At 37.3% G+C, this 17,889-nt stretch overlaps 1 protein-coding gene across 1 annotated transcript; it reads right to left on the bottom strand.

Annotated features, from left to right (window-relative positions):
* Positions 1-1,611: 1,611 nt before the first annotated feature.
* On the bottom strand, positions 1,612-13,424 carry LOC129232379 (uncharacterized). Its single transcript, XM_054866528.1, has 2 exons — positions 13,326-13,424; positions 1,612-1,963 (listed from the first exon to the last, which is right to left on the bottom strand). The coding sequence occupies exons 1-2, from the start codon at positions 13,335-13,337 to the stop codon at positions 1,679-1,681; spliced, it is 297 nt and encodes a 98-aa protein (XP_054722503.1). The 5' UTR covers positions 13,338-13,424; the 3' UTR covers positions 1,612-1,678.
* Positions 13,425-17,889: the final 4,465 nt, after the last annotated feature.

Below are 17,889 nucleotides of genomic sequence, written 5' to 3'. Positions count from 1 at the left end.
TTACTACTGTGTTACCCTAGGCCACGGCCTAGTTGGCCTATTCAGTAATCAGGCCCTGCATAGGGCGGTAACATACGCAAAATTCCCAATTGGTATGAGCAAAACTTGACGAGTCACTCGGTTCAGAGGAATTAACTACATTTTGCTATCTCCTATAGTTAATAAGGTATGGATTTTTAAAGCCCGGAGTTCTTTTATAGACACCCTGTATTATTAATCTTACAAAAAAAAAAAAAAAAAAAAAAAACATCACTGCAGTTGAACTATAACTCTTTTAAATTTCAAATTGAAAATAGATGTATGCATGCGGTAAGCGATCTACAAGTATACTCAGTTAAATTTTGGATGGAAATCGTACCGGAAATATACCAATTTTGAATACTCCATCTATGGAATTAACTCATTACAGATAGATCGTTTACCCCACCCCGGAGGCAGGGCCGACGAGAGGCCATGCAGCCTAGTCAGAAACTAGGGGCCCGGGTCTTTGGGGGGGGGGGGACACTGACGCGAAAAAAGACGGAAAGAAAGAAAGAAAAAGGTGGGAAACACCAAATAACAGAAAACGTAAAATTACGTTAAATTTTCTCTTTTGGTATATACTGTTGTGGTACTTCAAATAGAGTTACATTGTACTCCCGATTATCCGCGCAGCCAAAAATGTAAGTTAAAAATCTTAAAATTAATTCAAGTTAAAAATAATGCCAAATTTTGTTACGTATTTCCTTACTAGTTCTTATGTACTACTTTTTGCATTTATTGAGTATCGTAATAAAGCCCGAAGTATTTTATTTGCCACCGTGTACTTTACTCATAGATTCCTAATACACTTTTCTGCTTGCTTGGTCATTTTCGGATAATCCGTGTTTTTCGATTATCCGTGCATTAATTATCACGGATAATCGAGAGTACAGAGTAATTGTTCTGATTTTTTCTCCCTTTTTTCTTACTTTCTCTCCTATTTTCTTATCTTTTTTTGGGGGGGGGGGGGCAGCGACATATCTAACATGGGGCCCGCCTTGGTTGTATGCGGCCCTGCCGCATGTAAACAACTTTTACATTGCTACAGCCCATGCAAACGTTTGAAGACGGCTGATTGGCTACCACGAAAAACCATCATTCGTATCCTTTATTGCTTATTTTGTATGGTCTACTTATTGTTTCATTTTGAAGCATGATATTCCAGACAATATTCGAGGGGAAGAAGTGTATCAAAAACAATTAAAACTGAATTCATAATTTCTGAGGAACAAAATTTGTTCACATTCGCTGGATGGGGGAAAAAAACATGGCCGACGCATTTTCGTCTGCTGGCCAATCATGAGTGCCAAAACTCTTGAAAGGTCCCTAGCTGAGTAAAGGTTGTTTATCTGAATGCTTACGTTCGACGACCTCGACCGGTTGGTTAATCACGTGACAGCTAATGATCACGTGCTTCAATCAACAGCTTAAAACGGTAACCGGTTCAATAACCAGTAGATCATAGAACGCTGCGGTTAGTAACCAGTTAGTCACCGGTCGACCGGTTGAGGTCGTCGAACGGAACCAATGCGTCAAATAAATAAATAAATATATAAATAAATAAATAAAATTAATTCAAACAACTCCGGAACAAAGGAAAGTTTTATTGCAGCTATACAAATGGCCTTCTTCCATATAATACAAGACAAACTTCTCACTACTTTCTGCCATAGTTCATGTAGTTGGGCATGCCGTTTCCTCCGCCTCCTCCCGCACCTGCACCTGCACCTGCGGAGCCGCCGAAGTTGAGGCCGCCTCCAAATTGTCCGCCGGCTCCTGCGCCGCCGGCTCCATCCGCGCCACTTCCGCCTGCGCCCGCTCCGCCGCCCAGGCCGAAGTTCAAACCGCCTTGCATTCCGGCGCCTGCGCCGCCACCACCCCCACCGTTGCCGCCTTGGGGTCTTGCCAAGGAGGGGACAAGCAAGCACACAGCGATCAACACCTGCGGAGAAGGAATAGGTATTCAATGGGGTTGTTTCCTTCAGTCAAGTACTAATTTTAGTCACTGAAATGGATAGAATAAGCAAAAAGAAAAAAATATACATATATACTACCTGTACGCGACGCGCGTTGCTACGCCAACAAAAAAATACATCATTATACTGATTTTCATGACAATCGGTTGAACGGGGCAGAAGTTGCTACTCTGCAGTGCCACCTGGTGGCGAGTGGCTTCAATGAGCCTATGATGCACCTTCTCCGTGGAAAAATACACATATATATAGCAATTTTCATAATAATCGGTCCAGGTATCGAGTGAAGCCGTGACTCTATTCAAATTTTGTACTCGCGCAGTTTGCAAGATCAATCCATCGCTAAAAATATCAAATAGAAAAGTTTTAAATCCCCCCGTTGCATGAAAAGCCATAAAACAATAAAGAAAGAATTTGTTTGTTCAAACTCAAGAAAAATGCTAACTTCTTATCAATGAGATCTTTCACGCGAATTCATTTCTGAAGCCGATCATTTTATTCGTATTTACCCAGTGGATTGTGACTTAAATTGGAATAAAAAAGGAACGATCGATCGGATTTTTTTTCGAACGGGTCTATAAACATTCCCAGTACCAAAAATAAGAAAAGGTGAAAGTTTCAGCCAAATCTGCCGGGTAGTTTTTGAGTTCATGGATGACATACAGACAAACATTCATTTTTATATATAAAGATTAATTTGAATTCTTGGCATCTTGAATTCAAATTTTTTTTTTTCGCAATCACGAGCGTGTGTGTGTATGTATGCGCGTGTGTGCTTGTGTAGGCGCATATGTGTGTGTTTGTGTAGGCGCATATGTGTGTGTTTGTGTAGGCGCATGTGTGTGGGTGCGTGTGTCTGTGGTCTAAAAACACATATTTCCAAAATGACGAAAAAGTACTAAAATTTGAACATATCGTGAGTCAAAATGGCTCCGACTACGTGGTGTTCAAATTTGAAACGTTCAAATACTCATCAAATACTCAAATCAACATGTGTGCTCGTTTTTGAGGTATTTGTGCTCATTTTTGAACAAGTAATACTTTCAAAACTGAATATTATGTAGTCATTTTTGAGTATGAAATAATTCAGCACACTATTTGAAAACATGGGTACTCATATTTGAAACAAAAGGGTTCAAGAAAATTTGAAAGCATGAATGTACTCATTTTTGAAAACTTCATTTTTCTCAGTGCGTGTAGGCGTTCGTGTGTGTGTGTGTGTGTGTGTAGGAGTGAGTGTAGGTGTGTGTGTAGGTGTGTGTATGTATGCGTGTGTGTGTAGGATATGGACGCAACCTGGACACGGTTTCGCAAGAGGAGCAGCCAGTCGTGAGGCGGCCAGTCGACGGTGATGCTGCAGAGGGTGCTGGCGGGGAAATAAAATCAGCGTAACGCCAAAAACAGTCAAATGAGAACAATAAGCAATCGTGATTGCTCAAAAAAAAAAAAAAAAAAAAACAAAAAAAACATGGACCCAGAAAATACTTTTATTTTCCCAACAGCTATCTTTTAATTAATTTTTAACAAGTCCGATTTTTCAAACAAGGCGTGGTCTTGATGACGTCACAAATGAAGCACTTTGGCGCATCTGTCTGTCGCGTTTCCACGTTATGATAACCAAGAAGCAAATTAAATAGTGCGCTCTACACTTGCTATCAACCCCATCGTTGCCAATACACGAGAGTAAAGATGCGAATTAAATATTTTGCTCTGTGAATGGCATTTCATCATTTGTGACGTCATCGGCACTAGGGTAAACAATGAAAACGCACCGATTTAAGTAATTTTTTTTAAATATTAAACAAATTATTTAAAAAATAGTCAGATCCTATGTTTTTAAGAATGCTCTTTCAGAAAAAAACTTATAAAATTTTGGAAACGGGCCCATTGTTTAACCTGACCAGCGCCACCTAGATAGGAAGAAAGCCATCTCACTAGTCTGTGACGTCACTCTCTCTAGGCGGACACTCCGAAGCGCGTTTCGAGATACGAAAATAAGTTAGAAGGCGAAAAACTCAGGATTTTTGATTAAAAAACTTCGGGACCTTTTTAAAAATTATTTTAACATGTTTGATATAGTGCATAAAGGTACTATGCATAAGCCCAACTTTAATTCTTTAAAAATTTGTCAGATTTAAAAATTTAAGAATTAAAATTTAATATATTGAGCTATGAATGAAAAACAAATTCTAAAAAGAAACAAATATTTTTCTTTTTTTTTAACGTTTTAAAAAGATGTACACAGGAAAAGTGGATAAATAAAAATTAGAAATTCACCGAATACCGAATATTCAGTTGAATTTCTTGCTGAAAATTTAATGTTTCAGTATTTTTTTTTTAATTGTATTTTCTGTTTATAGTTCTTCGTTTTTTTCAGTTGCATATTATACATGAAAAATTAGCAATTAATGTTATTAAAATGACTTAATATATTTATTGCTACTTATTTTTCATTTATTTATTTATTTATTTTTTTTGAGCAATCACGATTGCTTGTTGCTTTTACTTGACTGTTTTGATGTGCTATCATTTTATTTTCCCGCCAGCACCCTCTGCAGCATCAGCGTCGACCGGCTCCTCACGATGCTGCTCCTCTAGCGAAAACCGTCTCCAGGTTGCATCCATGTCCTACACACACGCGCATATACACAAAAACACACACACACAAACAAACACACACACACACAAACACATACATACACAAACACATACATACAGACATCTACACATACACACACGCATACATACAGACATCTACACATACACACACGCATATACACACACACATACACACACATATACATACACACATATACACACACATACACACACTTATACATACCTACACATACACATACAAACACATACACACAACTACCCACATATTCATGCTTGCACACAGACACAAACACATATGCCTACACACACATACATATGCCTCGCCCTCACGCACACAAACACTCATACACACAACTACCCACACACTCGTGATTGCGAAAAACATAATTTGAATTCAAGAGGTCAAAATTAAAATTATTATTACTTTTTTTTTGACTGTGTGATATTTAAATGCGTTAGTAACAGTGTAATGTGTTATAAAATTTAAGAAAAATTGAAAGGCCAAAAAGATCGAAGGCGTTCAAAGAGTTCAAAAGAAAGGCGTTCAAAGAGTTAACCTTGTGAAAAGGCTGAACTCGATCCGGTCACTGAACTCTTTTACTTGTAAGACTCTGTCATTTCAAGGGAATGAAGAAACGAAAATGTGGTCAACAATGAACGCTTGGGGTTTAGGGTTCATCCGCTGGAGTTAGGGTTACAATTTCAACTCTCAAACTATCACCAAACAGCTTCGAGGTGCTCACCTTTATAACTAACTGCCGAACTAATTTTGTGCCAAATTTCAAGAAAATCGGCCGAACGGTCTATGCGCGAAACAGACATGTAGTAGACATCCAGACTTTCAGCTTTATTATTAGTAAAGAAAAGATTTACACTATTATTGACTTATTTTGTCAGTCACTTATAGTTTTTTTTAAATTTATACATCATTCATTACTTTATTCATTTAATCATTCATCATTTCTCTTATTTATGTATTCAGAGATTAAATATTTCATTACTTACTGTTTCACACATTCATTTACTCTTCCAAATAATAATAATAGAAATAATAAAAAAGAATATTTTCATTACATAGAAAAATATATTAGTTACCATTTTGCTGAACCAGTCATAGTAGCGCACCGTAAAATGCCTAAATCAGTCAACATTTTAAAAAAAACGAGCTGATGTGTGCATCACATGACTTCCTTTTACTCCGATTTAATGTCATTTCCCCATTATTCGCTATTTTAATGTAATTCAATAGTTTACTCTCTAAATATCACCAACAGTGGCCAAATTGAAACCAGATTTATAATTAAAAAAAAAAAAATTGCCAAATTTGTCGCCAAGTTGACGACAAAACTTGGCGACCAAAAGACTGGCGATATATCGCCAAGTGTCCGATAAATTATAACATCACTTGAGTTTAAATCGAAATTAACAATGATTTCCCTTCAAAAAGGGGCAAAACTTTCAAAATTTAATTTTTCTATTTCAAAATTTAATTCTTTTAATTCCTTTAATTTTTCTATTATGGGCAAAGCCGTGCGGGTACCAATAGTTACGAATAATAAAGCTGAAAGTCTCTGTGTCCGGAGGATGTCTGTAGGATGCCTGTGACGAGCATAGCGCCTAGACCGTCCGGCCGATTTTCATGAAATTTGGCACAAAGTTAGTCTGTACCATGGGGGTGTGCACCTTGAAGCGATTTTTCAAAAATTCGATGTGCTTCTTTTTCCAATCCAATTTTAAGAACAAAAATATCATGAGATGGACGAGTAAATTACGAAATCATCATAACGTGGAACCGTAACATGGGTACAAGCTCATTGGCGATAAAATTCACCATACATTATTTGTAAATATACAGGCGAACCAAAAGACCTTTTAATTTTTCTAATACGGGCAAAGCCGTGCGGGTACCACTAGTTGCATAATAAGTTTAATGCGTACTTAGATCGACTTTTGTGCACAACATGCGTAAAGAAAAGATAAATTAATTTCGCTTCTGTTTATAAAGAGGAGCTGGCAATGATAGTCTTTTAGCAGTCATTAAGAATTTTTCTCTGTAATCCATTGCAGAGCACTAACGCATCCATGATCACTTGCTTCATTTCCATAATAGAATTTTCCTTCACTAACAAACCAGAAAGATCATTTCTATTGTCTAGGAATGGCTCAAAATTTTCAATGGGAACGTTTTTGGTTGTGCGTCACCGACGTCGGTATCCTCGTTGGTTTTGGCCTCCTTTGACACTCCTAAAAGCTCTTCTTCCAATGAGTTCCGAGCCGTGTGTGTTTAATAACTTAACTTCTGGAAAGAGCTCTGGAACCAATCTCATAAAATGTCTGCGCAACCAGAAAATATTTTTAGGGGGGGGGGGGCGGCGCAATTTTTTTTCACAACACTCTATCAGCGTTCTCTCTCTCTCTTTGCATCAATATATATTTATTATTATTATTAATATTATTTAGTAAAATTCCTTAAAATTGTACAAGTTTTGCAATTTATTCAAAAACTGTTGCAAAAACGTTAATTGTTCTTATGCCAGAATTGAAATCACGTTAAGAATAAACTTTAAAGTACTCGAAACAACAGTATGGCGGTAAGATGTTCAAATTAATAAATGGAAATCAATGCTTGTTATTACTTCGGCTACTATATTAATGAAACAAAATGCACACGAATTTTTATCACCAAAAGCTCTAAATTATTCATATTTTTAAGATCATTCAAGGAAATGTCATTTTCTCATTATTGGCAGTTTTAATGTGATTCAATAGTTTACTCTCTGAATATCAACAACAATGGTCAAATTGAAACCAGATTTAAAAAAAAAAAGAAAAAAAATAGCCAAATTTGTCGCCAAGTTGGCGACAAAACTTGACGACCAAAAGATTGGCGATATATCGCCAAGCGTCCACCAAATTATACCACCACTTGAGTTTCCATCGAAGTTAACAATCATTCATCCCCCCCCCCCAAAATGGGACAAAAGACCCCCTTTGGAGCCTCCGAATGCAACCAAAAAGGGAGGTGCACAACTAGACCCCACTAGGAGTCTAAGTACCAAATTTCAACTTTCTAGGACAGTCCGTTCTTGAGTTATGCGACATACATACACACAAACGCACATACATACGTACATACGGACGTCACGAGAAAACTAGTTGTAATTAACTCGGGGATAGTCAAAATAGATATTTTTGGTGTCTATACGTTCCTAGGAATATATCCACGTGTGGTTGGGTTGAAAAATAAACTCAACATTCATTCGGGGGTGAGTAAAATGGAAATTAAGGTCGATTTTTGAGTGAAACTTTTTTCGCGAATACAATACTTCCTTTTTTGTAAAAAGAAGTAAAAAAAGGAACAAGTTAAAATGGCATGAAATCACTTAAAAATTGTTCAAATTAGCGTTCTGGGGGGGGGGGGACACGGGCCCTTTGAGCCCCCCCCCCCCCCCGGTTGCGCCCTGTCAGTGGCCCGAGCTCGATGATTAGCATGCCAAAACTAGTTGATTACGCATAATCTGCAATCTTTAGGAGTTTGGATTTTGAAAGAGGAGAGGATTTCAAATGTTTGCATTGCCGCATCCGCGTAAAACCGAAACTCATCCGCGTAAAATAAAATAAAGGCGTCAAATCTTAAACGGCGCGTAATCGAAACCCCGTAAAATAAACCAGCGTAAAACGAGGGTCTACTGTATACGCGGAATAGGGGAGGCATGGTAACCGCGAAAAACGCAAAAGTAAAAAACGATACTAGTTTACGCAATAGCTTTTTAAAAAATCAATAATATTCGTATACCTTAAAACTATAGATAAACGAGCCTATAGATAGTGTGTCTCCCATGACTTCCTTTTGCAATAATTTAATGATAATATTACCATGGAGTAAGCAAGGAAACACTTCAAATATAGTTTCTCCCCTAGCTCTTCACGAACCGATGCAAAAAAAGGGTTTTACAGAGATTAATGTTCCCAATATCGACAATTTTAACCTGATTTTATAGATAACTCTCGAAATATTGCCAAATTGAAACCAAATTCAGAAAAAAAAAAAATAATTTTAACTTTGACATCTTGAATAGAATTATGTCTTTCGCAATCACGAGTATGTGTGTGTGTTTGTATGGGGGGGGGGGGGGGGGCGGTATGTGTATGTGTGCGTAGGCATGTGTGTTTGTGTGGGGGGTATGTGTATGTGTGTGTAGGCATGTGGTTTGTGTCTGTGTGCAGGCATGAGTGTTTGGGTAATTGTGTGTAGATGCGTGTGTGTATGTGTAGGTGTCAGTATGTATGCGTGTGTGTATGTGTTTGTATGCGTGTGAGTGTATGTGTGTGTCTGTGTTGTAGGTGCGTGTATGTATGCGTGTAAGTGTAGGATATTGACGCAACCTGGAGAGGGTTTTCGTTAGAGGAGTAGCATCGTGAGGCCGGCCGGCGGTGGTGCTGGCAGAGGTAGGAGGGGGGAAAATAAAAGCATAGGAATTCAAAACCGTCAAGTGAGAACAATAAACAATCGTGTTTGCTCAAAAATACTTTTTTTTTTGTCAAATTTGTCGCTAACTTGGCTATATATCGCCAATCGCCAATTAGGCGACGAAAAGCTTAGCGATATAAGCCAAGTGTAACACCACTTGAGTTTGCATCGAAATTAACACTGATGTTCCCCCAAAAAGGTGAAAAAGACCCCCTTTGGAACATCCGAATACAACAAAAAGGGGAAGTGTACAACTAGACTCCACTAGGAGCCTACATACCAAATTTCAACTCTCTACGACATACAGTTTTCGAGTTATGCGAGATACGTGTAAATACGCACATACAGAAGTCACGAGAAAACTCGTTACAATTCACTCGGGGACGGTCAAAATGGATATTTAGGGCGTCTATACGTTCTTAGGTATATATACACATGTGGTCGGATCGGGGGGGGGGGGAACCATTCATTCGGGGGATGAGTAAAATGGAAAAGTAGGCCGAAATTTGAGGGACTTTTTTTTTCGCGAATACACAATACTTCCTTTAATGAGTCAAAGGAAGTAAAAACGATAACAGTGTATGTGAAAGTTAAACAAGAAGATTGTTCATTATTGCAAACGGATTGCACACGAACCAGTTCAGTTTTTATTAACACGCTTTTATTAGCTTCACCTGTATGTATGTATGTATGTATCTTGTAACGGAATCTTGCAGCTCAAATTTCGCCCACTTCCTGCGATCGGATTCTTTTGAAATTTGGCACGCCACCTCAGACCCGATGGCAATGCAATATTCTATAATCAAATTAATTAATTAACTCTTTCAATTGTTAGTTTCCTCCAATTTTAATCATTATTTTGGCATAAATCCAACAATGTAAAAAAGGAAATTTTTTTTAAATACATTAAAAAATGCTCGCAAAAATTATTTAGAAATATCTACAAAAACCTTTAATTTTTCTGCATCAGACAAAATTTGTTCCAATGTTCCAAGGTAATTAGAACGTGAAATATTTTTAACTAATTTCATGCCAAAATTTAGGTGAGCCTTCAATTGGATATTCATTGTTGAACAAAACTTTTATTTAAATGCATCTCAAATTTACAAAGTAATGTAGATATGATTTCCGTACACATACATCGATGACTGAGATGGATTAGCTGGATTAGACAATTTTCGTAAAACAAGTTAAACTGAAAAGAAAAAAATAAAATAATAGTTTAAAAAACTAAAAAAACACGCTTTCGTAGCAAAATGAACTAAAAAGTGAAAAATAATCTTTGGATGATAATAGTTGACCAATCACTTAATTTTAATGTAATACAAAAAAGCGTGGGGGGCTTCTTATCAGTTGTCTTGAATTTCTTCCATTTGTTGTCAAAGCAAAAGTGTTAATAGACAGCACCCCACGCTTTTTTGTATTACATTAAAATTAAGTGATTGATCAACTACTATCATCCAAAGAATATTTTCACTTTTTAGTTCATTTTGCTACGAAAGCGTGTTTTTTTAGTTTTTTAAACTGTTATTTTATTTCAAACAAAACTGAACTGGTTAATCATTTACGAGCGCAAGTATTGAAAGTTGAAAAATCAGGAAGTCCTGTAATTAGGTTTCAAGTATCCAGGTTTCGGTCACCTTGGGAGGTTTTACCTCGTGCAAAGAAAGATTGACGAAAGAAATAGGAAAGTCTAAGAAGAGAATCGGTTTGTTTCCTTCTGTCAAAAGTACGATTCGAAAGTAAAAGTATCATTCGGCCGCCATCTAACGCTACCAAATAACAGAATGGGGTTGTTTCGTTCAGTCAAAAGTAGTACTTTTAGTCACTGAAATTGATAGAATAAGCAAAAGGAAAATTAATTTGAATTTTGACATCTTGAATTCAAATCATGTTTTTCGCAATCACGAATGTGTGTATGTAGGCGTGTGTGTTTGTGTGTAGGGGGTATGTGTATGTGTGTGTACGCATGTGTGTTTCTGTCTGTGTGCTGGCATAAGTGTGTGGGTAGTTGTATGTATGAATGTGTGTGTTGGGGGGGGGGGTATGTGTATGAGTGTGTAGGCATATGTGTTTGTGTCTGTGTGCAGGCATGAATGTGTGGGTAGTTGTATGTATGTGTGTACATGTGTTTGTGTATGTGTGTGTAGGTGTATGTGCGTGTATGTGTGCGTGTGTGTAGTTGTGTATGTATGCACGTGTGTGTAGGGCATGGATGCAACCTGGAGACGGCTTTCGCTATAGGAGCAGCATCGTGAGGAGTCGGTCGACGGTGGTGCTGCGGAGGGTGCTGGCGGGAAAATAAAATGATAGCACGCCAAAAACAGTCAAATGAAAGCAATAAGCAATCGTGATTGCTCAAAAAGAAACATGGACCCAGAAAATTCTTTCATTTTCCCAACAGTTTTTTTTTAATTAATTTTTTAAAATGTCCGATTTTTCAAGCAAGGCGTGATCTTGATGACGTCACAAATGAAGCTCTTTGGCGCATCTTTGTACCGCACTTCCACGTTATGATAATGAAGAAGCGAATCAAAATTGTGCTTGCTCTACGCTTGCTATCAACCCTATCGTTGCCAATACACATGAGTAAAGATATGAATTAAATATTTTGCTCTGTGAATGGCAACACTGAATGGCATTTCATCCTTTGTGATGTCATCGGCAAGAAATGTAAACAATGAAAGCGCACCGATTTAAGTAATTTTTTAAAAATATTAAACTTAAGCAAATTATTTAAAAAATGGTTAGATTCTATGTTTTTAAGCATGTTCTTTCAGAAAACGAGCTGATGTGTACATCACATGACTTCCTTTTACTCCAATTTAATGTCATTTTCTCATTATTGGCAGTTTTAATGTGATTCAATAGTTTACTCTCTAAATATCACCAACAGTGGCCAAATTGAAACCAGATTAAAAAATAAATAAATAAAAATCGCCAAATTTGTCGCCAAGTTGGTGACAAAACTTGGCGACCAAAAGACTTTATAACACCACTTGAGTTTACATCGAAATTAACAATGATTTTCCCCCGAAAAAGGGGCAAAAGGCCCCCTTTGGAGCCTCCGAATGCAACCAAAAAGGGAGGTGCACAACTAGACCCCACTAGGAGTCTAAGTACCAAATTTCAACTTTCTAGGACATTCCGTTCTTGAGTTATGCTACATACATAAACACATACATACGCACTTACAGACGTCGCGAGAAAACTCGTTCTAATTAGCTCGGGGATCGTCAAAATGGATATTTCGGGTGTCTGTACGTTCCTAGGCACATATCCACTTGTGGTCGGGTTAAAAAATAAACTCAACATTCATTCGGGGGTGAGCAAATTGGAAATGAAGGCCGATTTTTGAGTGAAATTTTTTTTTCGCGAATACAATACAGTAGAACCTCTCAATAAGGGATACTAATGGGACCAGACATTTTGTCCCTTAAGTAGAGGTGTCCCTTATTCGGAGGTGGATGAATGGATGCATGCTGTGTACTAAGTAGTATAATATCACAATAAGCATTAACTATTAACATTTTAAGATTATATACTGAAAATGTTTTACATATGCTAAATAAAATTCACAATTATTCAAAGTTTACATTTTTTTTATTAATTAAAATTTAATCAAAAAATTTGCAATGGCTAAACCATACACAAATAATTTTGAAGTAATTCATTACATGTACTTGCTTTATGTTATGTAATTTACAATGTAATACAACTATGTGAATGAAAATTAATGTTCAAATTTTAAGTTTTATATACAAAGCTAATTTGTTGGTGTGCACTCTCCGTCGGCCCTGAACCTACTTGAATAAATTGTTGAGAGGGCAAATGATGCATATTAATTTCAGCAAGTTTTTTTACAATGCTTGTCTTGTTTCCTTCACATATGTTTATCTCAAACTTACCTCAATTAATTTTTAGAGGAAAAGTGTAACTTGAATTCCAGTACATTCACTATTTCTTATGCACTTATACATTATTTTTTGCATTTTTTGGGCTTTGCAACTGTCCCTTAAACAGAGTGTCCCTTATTTAGAGGCAAATACATGGAAGTCCCTATTCAAAGGGACTGGGACCAGGAAAAATGTCCCTTAAATAGAGGTGTCCCTTATTCGGAGGTGTCCCTTAATGGAGGTTTTACTGTACTTACTTTTTTGTAAAAGGAAGTAAAAATAACTTTAAAAATTTTGGTAACAACCCCATTCGCGTTTTCCGACCAATAATACAAACCAACTTACTGAAAATCTCATGATGGCGTTTCCAAGCGATCCAGCAGCGATTAGGCTAGAAGAACGTCACCCCTGCCCGCCATCTTTTATATATGACATTCCACCACCTGAAGGAAAAACGTCGCCGGTGTCACGTCATGGTGTCAGCCGAACCACTCCCCCCTCCCCCCCAAGGTCGACATTTAAGTCCCATTGAAGTGGAGAACGAACATATGCGTGATGGGGCGCAAAGAGTTACATGTGGAATGGAAAGCGCCATTTTGGCAAGATAATCTGTTTTCTCGGGCTCTTTGATAGTCATTGTGTTCTAAAACGTACATTCAGGGAATCATTTGTTCGAGTGGACAGGCGGTTCTTTGATGATGTAATGTGAAAAGGGAAATGTGTTTAAAATAACGTTCAAGATTGACGCGTTCACGAGCATTTAAGGTTTGTTGTGAAAGTGAGTGATGATAATGAGGTGCTTGTCACGCGACTGGAGGAATCTGAAGATTTTGGGATTCATGCACAAGTTGCGGCAGTTCGACCAGTGAATTGCGAATAAACACTTAAGCATCATTTTATTTTCTGAAATTTATAAATCATTAAAAACGGTTGTATATATATATATATATATATATATATATATATATATATATATATATATAAATGAATGTTTGTCTGTATAATGTCATCCATGATCTCAAAAACTACCCGGCAGATTTGGCTGAAACTTTCACCGTTTGTTATTTTTGGTACTGGGAATGTTCATAGACCAGTTCGAAAAACCTTTTTTATTCCAATTTAAGTCACAATCCATTGGATCAATACGAATAAAATGATCGGCTGCAGAAATGAATTCGCGTGAAAGATCTCATTGATAAGAAGTTAGCTGTTGCTTGAGTTTGAACAAATAAATTCTTTCTTTATGGCTTTTCATGCAACGGGGGGATTTAAAACTTTTTCTATTTGATATTTTTAGCGATGGATTGATCTTGCAAACTGCGCGAGTACAAAATTTGAGTAGAGTCACGGCTTCACTCGATACCTGGACCGATTATTATGAAAATTGCTATATATATGTATTCTTCCACGGAGAAGGTGCATCATATGCTCATTGAAGCCACTCGCCACCAGGTGGCACTGCAGAGTAGCAACTTCTGCCCAGTTCAACCGATCGTCATGAAATTCAGTATAATGATGTATTTTTTTGTTGGCGTAGCAACGCGCGTCGGGTACAGCTAGTGATATATATATATATATATATATATATATATATATATATATATATATATATATATATATATATATATATATATATATATATATATATATATATATATATATATAAAGACTTTTAAACGGCTGGACCGAATTTGATCAAATTTTTTGTGTGTATTTAAGTTGTGGCAAGCATGGTTTCGAAGCGCGATGGATCGACTAGAAAAGGTTTTTGTTAATTAATTAATTTAACCATTGGATGATCACATCTCCCAATTGATTAATATTTATTTTAACCTATTGTTGAGCGAGAACTGAAATAAATATTTAACCCGTTACCAAAGGACAATAAGAAAGCCAGCTCTGCTTTTTGTAATGTAATTTCCTACGGTGATATGTCAATTGAGAATAGGTAAAACGTAGAGAGAGAGAGAGACTGAAGCCTTCCTTTCTCTCTCTATAGAAAGCAACGACCTTAGGTCCCATGATATGTATTAAAGTATTGGAAGGTTCACGCAAAACGAGTGTTCTGTCCTGGTAGTTGAACTCTGTGACCGGATCGGTGCTTTAAGGTTGTCCTAAGGCCTCTATTTATACGAGCCGACGCATCAGCTAGATTAGCCATTTTGGATCGGAGCACGTGCTTGAGAGGTTGTCTATCTGGCGAGTTATCGCGTTTGGTGATTGTTCACAGTGAGCGATTATTAGCGGCACGTGAAGTGTTTATTAAATAAAATATTATTTTCGGTAAATTTGGCGAAATCCGAAACTTTGCTGTGGTAACCCAAGCAGTGCAACAATGAAATATAGCGGCTCTAGGTTGTCCTAGAGCCGCATATACAGGGTCGTTGAGGTAAATCCGGAATTTGTTTATTAACTGCCCTCTAGCGGTTGTTGTGTGCATATTTGCGAATAGGTTATCTAATGTGTAGTTCATATCGTCACGAGGCGCGCGCATATAGACACGTCACAACAAGCAACAACATGAGCCGGGAACAAGACAGGAGAGCAGCGATCCTCGAGTCCCTTCGTGCCGGTAAATCACCAAAGGAGATTATTGAGTGGTTATCTTCAGGTCAGTTGAGTGGATGCTTCAGAAGTGCCCACCGTCATGCACACCAAATTTCCAGCAGCGGTCATAGTCCTTGGGGTTATCAGCAGCGAAGGGGATGTTATGCCACCTCATTTCTTTGAGGAAGGTCTCCGAATCAACGCCGATGGATACATTCACGTATTGGAAACGGTAGTCAAGCCCTGGATGGACACGGTGGCCGCCGGAAGAGATCGTGTCTTCCGGCAGGACTCGGCGCCAGCCCACAAGTCGAGAAAAACCCACAGTAATGTATGTGCCCTACCACTGGACACCCGACTTGTGGCCACCGGACTGCGATCCTCTCGATTACTTCTTTTGGTGCGTAGTTGGGGAAAAGGTTAATTTCATAATACCAAGGACGCGCTGAGAGCCACCATTACTGAGGTGGTGCCCAACGTGGAAAGGGAGGAGGTGAAACATGCATGCGGTCACGTCTTGAGCGAGTGGTGGCAGCTAACGGCGGCTATATAGAATCATTTCTTTTTATAACATATTTTCTATAATATTGCAAAGTTGTGTACAAAATAAATCCTTTTTGTTTGCGTTATCTTATACTAATAAAATCTGAGTATCTATCTATCTATCTATGTCCAAGCTTCTTCTCCCGAACGACAGTGAACTGACCATCGAACCAGGTATCGATGGATTCGTCATCTTCCCGTCTTCATGTTTGGCTATTTAACATAATCCTCCGATAATAATTAGCGGAGATATCAATTAAAAACTATTAATTATGACTCTTAGATTTCAAAATAAAATCCCTATTTTTCGAAGGCTTTCCTCCATTCAAATGATTATTCAGTGCTTCATCTCAACTTTCCGCAACAACTCTTTTATTAAAATGTATAGCGGGTGAAGAAAATCATTGAGATGAAAGATCTGTTGCCATTTTTTTTCTCGAATATGAACAGGTAAAATTCTTGTTTTTATTTTGAGGCTTTTCCTGTAATCAGGGGATTTAAAATGTTTACTTTTTGGGGTTTTCCGCAATCTGCCGCAAAATTTCAGTGACTTTTTTTTTTTTTGGTTCGAGCCTGAGTGTTGAACTCGCGTCACTTGATATAACTTTCATTTTTTAGGTAGCCCGTGCAACGCCGGGCATGCAGCTAGTAAGAGTTTTAATACTTGTGTCCCATTTTCCGGAATTACCTCAACGCCCTGTAGATAGGCCGACGCATCAGCTTAAGTTTAGCCATTTTGGATCGGATTTTTCATTGTTGCACTGCCCACACAATTTTGCAACAATAATACGTTCATTTTATTCTAAAAGTTAATTCTTATCGATGCCGCGAATTATTTAGATATATTCTATAAACGTGACTGAATTTCTGAAAATAAGTTGACTCTAGCATTTTATAAAAATATGAAGGTGTTATTTTATGTAAAATATAATAGGTATTTTGAAAGCATGTCCGGATAGCAAATTAATGTATGGTATTTTTGTATTGTTTATGTTTGGGATGTTCAGTTGAAACATTTTTATTTTTCGTACATCGAAATTTGAGTAACTAAGCGTTTATTTTTTTTTGGCTGAAATTGTTATTGATTTTGAGGATGTTTTCCGCTTTAAACATCGCAATTCGAATCGCTTTGCTCTTTTTTTTAGCAGAGTATGAGAAAAGTTTTGTTCGATGAAATGCAGGTTGGAAAATAGCTTTTATTTCTATTGGTACATATTTCATTGGTGAGCTGTTGTAGTAATTTGTTCATTTAAGCATTTTAAATACTTTCGAGAAATTTTTCTTTCTGTACAAAAACTTTCTAGTTTCTGGTATTTTTGAAGCGTATATACGCGATGCTTTTTGTTTATATATATATATCTATATATATATATATATATATATATATATAGTGTTCTGAAGTTCTTTGATCATGTTTTTTTATTTGAATTTTTCCTGTTGGCGCTAAAAAAGCATCGCTAAGAACGATGTATGATGTGTATCGTCATACATAGTTTTCTTGGCGCCAACAGGAAAAAGTCACCAAGGGTGGGGTATATGACAGTAGTTCCCCTCTTGGCTTCCTTAAGAGGTTTTCCATCTCCTGCTCAGTCACTTTCCTATGTCGGGCTGACGAGTGCTAATAAGCACGAAACTGCAGTCCTCGGCTGGAAATGACTGAGCTGGCGGTGTATTTCACGTAATTCTGAAGTGTTTTCGCGGGCTTTCGAATGGCGCCAAAATCGAACTGGTCAGATAATTATTTCAGGTGGAAAAAGCCATTTAATGCCATTTTCGAGTCTTAAAATTAAAATTCGAAAGGTTCGGTTATTTTTTGGCG

Source organism: Uloborus diversus, unplaced genomic scaffold (genome assembly GCF_026930045.1).
Source record: "Uloborus diversus isolate 005 unplaced genomic scaffold, Udiv.v.3.1 scaffold_12, whole genome shotgun sequence".
In the NCBI taxonomy this organism is placed as follows: domain Eukaryota; kingdom Metazoa; phylum Arthropoda; class Arachnida; order Araneae; family Uloboridae; genus Uloborus; species Uloborus diversus.
Note: the sequence above shows the minus strand (reverse complement) of the source record. Positions and strands in the feature narration are given on the sequence as shown.